The following is a 6298-nucleotide window of genomic DNA, read 5'->3' on the forward strand; positions in this document are numbered from 1 at the left end:
ATATTATTTTACAGAGCTGTAAAATTGGACTTCTTTTACACCAGAGATGAATGTTTATGAAACTCACAAATCTGCTTTCTCCTATCAATATATGTTTAGATAAAATGTCAAAATATGTATCAGTTCTACTTGGCAGAAGGACATGGTCATTCTGTAAAAGACATGGCAAGGGATTATGGAATACAGTGGAACTTAACTTTTCTTAAAGCACATTTTTTTAAAATTGTGTTCTACTACAGTTCCAGAACTAGCTTTACTGAACTCCATGGCACACCTACACGATGGAGCGGCTGTGCCATCGACAGGAATCCCAACTCTGGCATCGTTAGAAGCAAACTGAATTGAGCATGCTCAGTAGACATTCCCCTAAGAGCTTCTTGGTTAAGATGCTGAGCCTTTAAGATTTTTCAAACAAATTATTGATCTGTGCTTCTAATGAAAACACCACCATTGCCTGCAGTTTTGGGAACAAAAAATGGAGCGACCCTAATGAGCAGATACAACACTGCACTGGCTCAAGTGAAAAATTCGCATCCCGCTGTTGACATTTAACTCTTTGTCTTCTAGTTTTCTGCAATATCCCTTGTTTATGAAGGGCTGCTACATCCCAGTCAAACTTTGTAATATCAGTTTTTCTAAAAGTTTGCTTACAGCCTGACAGGCAAAGAAGTCCTTTCTACCTTGGATGGTTTCACAGCCAAGGCTGTCAAGGAATGGGTGAAAAGTAATTGTTTTCAAGTGTGCCCTTTTACAATCATTTGTTTGCTCTGGCTCTTTCATGAACAAAGGCTATTGTTGAACACATCCAACTAAACAAATAACTCATCTTGGGGTCCCTTTAACAGCTGCCTTAGTACAATGATCTATTTAAATATTACCCTAAAATTGAAACCGAACTCTTTAATGACATAATCCAGCACTATAATACAGAAGAAGCATATGTTCAACCCAACAGCTGAACAATCTCGTCAGCACACGATTTTTTAGACATAAATGCTTGTATATCAAATATGGTTTAATGCAATGACTTATTTCACTGGGGTTTTTTTGCTCCTGTTAGCATCAAAATTATACTGCCTTACTCAAACTAGATAGGACAGAGTACACAGAACAGATGACAATATTAATCGTAAAGGATTTCTGTCTATTGTGTCATCTTCTGTTTCCTCTTCCTTGCACTCTTCCATTTGTTGATAAACCAATTTAGTATGCTGTGCTTTCCTGTGCATTCCAGGACTTATCTTACCTTTAGTCTACCCTTTTAACTTTCTTGTGGCTAGAGATTAAAGGATGATCTTACAGATGTTGTAAATTAGTCAGCAGCAGGCATAATCATTATTAGGCATGTTGCAATAAATGTTTGGAAGTTTTACATATTTTCCAGAGCACAGTTAGTTTAAACCACTGCAGTTTGATGGTTTCACATAGGACTTTAAAAATTGAAGCAGGAAATAGGTTTACATTTCTCCAAAAGACCAAATCCATTGTCAATTCTAAGGTCATTTTCAAAGGAGACACCCAACAGAAAAAGCCTCATTCAAATAAGTATTTCAGATTTCACTTAAAACTGGTTTAATACACTCCAGGATAAATACATTATCGATTTACTGACATTCAGAACAGAGAGGTTGTCCTATCTCCAAGCCAGGACTGAGTTACACATCAGACCTCACACAGTGCAAATGTTACCACCCTATTTTGCTTGAACATTCTAAAAGTTAAGTAACATTGTACTTGATTTTCAGATAATTGATTGACTCTCCTTTCTTAATCTTCCGATTAGCTATTTTATGGCCAAGATTCATTCCAGAAATGACACGAGGGGGTGAATTCCTGTGGTTAATTCCTGGATAGCAGCTGCTCAGGGGGATTAGGATCCTTTTGTCTTAACTTTTAGGACTGAAATGTTGGCAAGCATTACTTCTCCTGTATCACCAGGCAACGTCAATTACGTTTTCCACAAGAAACAGTAAATTAGCTTTGCTATCCTGTAATTTATTTCCCCCACACACACCCCACCCATTCACAATGTATTCTGGAGTCTTCCAGAAGTACAGTATTTTATCTGCATCACTGTGGAGTTAATTCAATAAATACACTGAATATTTACCTAGTAATACCTTGTGTTTACTTGTACTTCTAAACACACCATCACACTCCTACCACAAGAAAGCCTAGTGCCTGGGATGAACTCCCTGCTGAAAACATCTGAGACCGCTGCAAAGCAGGTGATACTACTGAATGTAGGCAAGTACCTTGAAGGGTCTGTACTCACGGTACAGTTTCCCTTGGTGGAAACACCAAAGTGAGTCATTTCATTCCTGCCTCAGGAGAGAAGTCACAACGTTCCTATAAAAGTAGCATTTATGGATAGTGCTTCTGGTTTCATCTCCTGTTGGCTTCAGACTGTATTCTCTTTGGCAGACAGTGATCTGGCTGAATTATGTAGGCTCCTTCCCATCAGAATCACAGCAATGCAAAGTACCAAGGTCAGTCCCTGAAGAAAGTGCAGCTGATGCAGAAGAATGCCTCAGCAGTATGGATTACTACAAGCATGTCAAGTCTCTTCTCTCTACCTGGGCTGTTCAAAGTTTTAGTTTTTATGTATTTTGGTTACAGTTTATTGCAGTTATCATTATATTTTTAGCTTTTGTCTTCAAGGCATTTCCCCCCGCATTTAGAACAACATCTGAAACTCAAGAAAGAAGGTCTTTGCTGCTGTGGGCCAAATGAACAATCTAGCAAAAAGAATCTAACTTTTTCAGGAGAGGGAGGGGCTGTGGAAAGAATTCCCCAAAGAATTCAGGACCAAGGCAAACCTTTTGCCATACATGCAACATGCACTTAATGGATTACTGCCTTCAAGCTTTAATAAAAAAGGACTAAAAAAGACAAACCCTTTCCAAAAGATGTGAGACAATTCTATTCCCAAGGATGGTCTGAAGGCAGATAATAAACCATACATGGCAGATGTTAATCACATCACTGAGCTGTAGGTGCTATGAAGCTGAGGATAGTCTGAGAACAGATAGTCTAAAGTAAAGAACATTTAATGCATTTAACAATCCTGGCAAATCTGGAGGAATTCTGTTTGAAGCCAATGGCAGCACACCCAGATAAGGGTAGAAGCCAAATGGTGGTGTCCAACTTACAGCACTAAACTTTAGTGCACACTTCAGATGGCCTTTTGACAATATATGTATGGTAAGCCTAAATTTTCCTGGAGTTTTCTAAATTAAGGTTGGTTTAAATAGGATTTTATTTAACTGTGCAGGCCATATATTGTGTAATGCTTTGAATGTATATCTGTTTAAAACAATGAAAAGTGCATTTCTGACAGAGATTTGAGGTTGATGTAATTATGATCTGTAAATGAAATGTTCAGAACTGTGTTATCTAAGTATGGCAGCCTAGAAGAGAGCTGACCTATGGGACATATCAGGAGTCTTCCTGCATTGAATAACTTCTTTTGTCAAAAATAACTTAGATAATTCCCTTTAATGCTGTGTTGAAAAGGAATGACATTGGCAAGTCCTTCTGCAAACAACTCCGAGATATGAACTATATCTAGTAACATCCTATATCTAGAAAATGAGCAATGTTTTCAAATGTGTTGTTTGCAAATATTTACAGCATACAAATATTTACCTCATTAATATTTCTTTACATAAGTGTCTTACAGTCTTTGTTTACAACTGTGTGAAACCAACAGCAGAAAGAACCTGAGTTTTCGGGTTGGATCAGATTCAGTCGCTCTCAATGGAGAACACATTTCCCTCTACCCACCATCGGGATGGATGATCAAAAAACAATCCATGTGGTTAGCAATAGATTAACAAAGTGCACTGCATTCAAAAGCTATTAAAGACAATTATGCTGTTTTCCATTATTTTTCACGATTTGATGACATTGCTCTCCTTAGGCTCCTGTGTTTACTTAGACACATCATCAGTGGTGGTTTCATGCTTCTCCAAGTGCCATACTTACATAGCATACACTCTTTTCTTTTTCAGGACAAAGTTACAGTTTCAATGTTGACACAAACAAGATGGTACAAGTTTGACTTTTACAGGTCTAAAGAGATACATCTGGAAACATACAGATTTCCCCACCTCCAAGTACTTTGCATTAGAGAGAGCAAACAGCAGCATTTAAGGCATGAAAAATCCATGGCACCTGCTGAATTCCACAGCAGTCATTTCAGTAGCCAGGCTGGGGTGTTGTTCAAGACACATCTATTTTACAAGTACCTAGACATGGTTTTCCTGATGTGTTTTGATGGTAGAATTTTAATTTCTCGTCTCTAAAAACTTGAGTAGGCCACATTACAAGTTAGGTGCTTGTTGTAAGAGAAGTGGGCAGAAGGACTGCTTCTCTACCTCCTCCTATGTACTGATCCCTCTAGTTCAGAGAGTGCCAGTGCAATTAAGAGATGGCAGGCATGGGTCCTTGAAACAACTTCACTACTATTATCTGAGAAGCAAGCTCAGGTAAGAAATCTTAAGGAATCTTATCAGAGATTATTGCAGAATCTTATATAAGAAATGAGAGAAATTAAAATCTCACTGCACTAATGACATATTGCTCATTTCATAGTAGTAAGTTTTGCCCTTCTGGAATGGTGAGATGAAACATGCTGCATTGATAACTAACTGTATTGGTTCCTCTAGCATTATCTGTTACATTAGGTCACGCGATCTTTCTTCTGTGTCAGATGGGAAAACAGGTCATGTGTTGATTTGTCTCTGGTTTGTGGCTTGCAGATACTTTCTGTTACCAACAACACAGAATGTGCGAAGCTACTGGAGGAAATCAAATGTGCACACTGCTCACCTCATGCTCAGAACCTATTCCACTCACCTGAGAAAGGGGAAGCACCTGAAAGAGAACTAACTCTTCCCTACCTGTGCAAAGACTATTGTAAAGAGTTCTATTACACTTGCAGAGGTCACATACCAGGTAAAACCTATAAAAAATTCGGAGCTAAAGAATGTCTGTTTTGAAATGTTGCTGTTGCCTCAGCAGTTATAGATCCAGCTCTTAACTAGGAAAAAATCCCAATTGATATCCAGGGGATTTTGCCCACTCAAAGACAGGATATCTCAGTCTTCACAGTGTATCTTATGTTGGGAGGTAAATATTTTGAGTGCTTTCTTGCCACTCTCCTATTAAACTTTCCACAAGACACACAGGGTTTGATTATTATCAAAGGCACCTGAGACTATCACCTTTGCTGAAATATTAGTGTGTTAATTCAAATCATACAAAAAAGTGGTTGGCCATCCCAAAGGCTGTTCTAGATGATAGATTGCTTTAAAATGCAAGAAATAAAAGGTCCTGGCTCTTTGCTGCAGACTCTAAAAGCTGATGAGTAAAGTGTATTTTCTGGTTTTGTTACCCTAGAAACTGATGTTTTTTCCACAGGGTTTAAAGCCCATTGAAATCAAAGGGAGCTGTTTGATAGACTTCTGTGATCTTTGAATCCCTTCCAACGTGCTGTTAACAACCAAATTCTTAACTAACCTAACACTTCCTTGCTGTAGTCACTAGAGTTAGCTGGACATAACCGAAAGCAGAACTTGCCCTGCTTAGTCTCAGGCAGTCACCAAATGTGTGCTATCACTTGTGGCTGTATCAACAAAATAACCACAGAGGATGGTTCTTTTAGAAACACTGTCTTAATACACTATTATGTTAAATAACATCTCTGGTATTCTCAATAGTAAATTATTTATATGTTTAAGACTGTCATTTTTAAACTATGCTTTTTTCCCTGTCCAAACACTACTTATAAACAATGCCACACAGGAGAAAATAATTAAAGATTTTTTTTTCTTTTTTTTTCTTTCTTACTAGCAACACGGACTGGAAAAAAGAGTTTATAATGAGATGAAAAATGAATTTGTGAATAGTCATTTTTTACATATGAACACAGCTTTGTAATACAATATAAACATCTCTGAGCAAAGGGGATAGTTGAAGTGGATGAGATTTGGAGGAGGGTTTTTTAGTTGCATGTGTACAGTGTGTACTTGTTTCCTCTGAAATCCCAAGTGTGCAGGGATTTTTTTTTTTTCAGTGCTCTTTTATTGACTTGAGAAAACATTTTGAATTGACTTACTTTTTCCCCTTTACTGTGGTTTAACATGTATCTCAGCCCATTCAAATATGAAAATATTATTATTGTCTTTATAAACTAAGAGATGTTTCTAAGGCTTTCTTAAACCAGCTGTTTCTTACTCTTTATCACATTCCCCAAAGCAAAGCAGAATAGATCAGAGTTGCCAAGACTGCCTGC

At 37.7% G+C, this 6298-nt stretch overlaps 1 protein-coding gene across 1 annotated transcript in view; it reads left to right on the forward strand.

The window, feature by feature from the left end:
• Positions 1–4763: 4763 nt before the first annotated feature.
• The window catches only part of HHIP (hedgehog interacting protein), a gene marked incomplete at its 5' end in the record, with an annotated part of 65284 nt that continues 63749 nt past the window's right edge, over positions 4764–6298 (forward strand). The window contains one exon of the mRNA XM_009070393.1: positions 4764–4959. Coding sequence (XP_009068641.1) covers positions 4764–4959 — 196 coding nt within the window. The remainder of the gene's footprint in view (positions 4960–6298) is intronic.

Source organism: Acanthisitta chloris, unplaced genomic scaffold, assembly GCF_000695815.1.
Source record: "Acanthisitta chloris isolate BGI_N310 unplaced genomic scaffold, ASM69581v1 scaffold29292, whole genome shotgun sequence".
Classification (NCBI taxonomy): Eukaryota; Metazoa; Chordata; class Aves; order Passeriformes; family Acanthisittidae; genus Acanthisitta; species Acanthisitta chloris.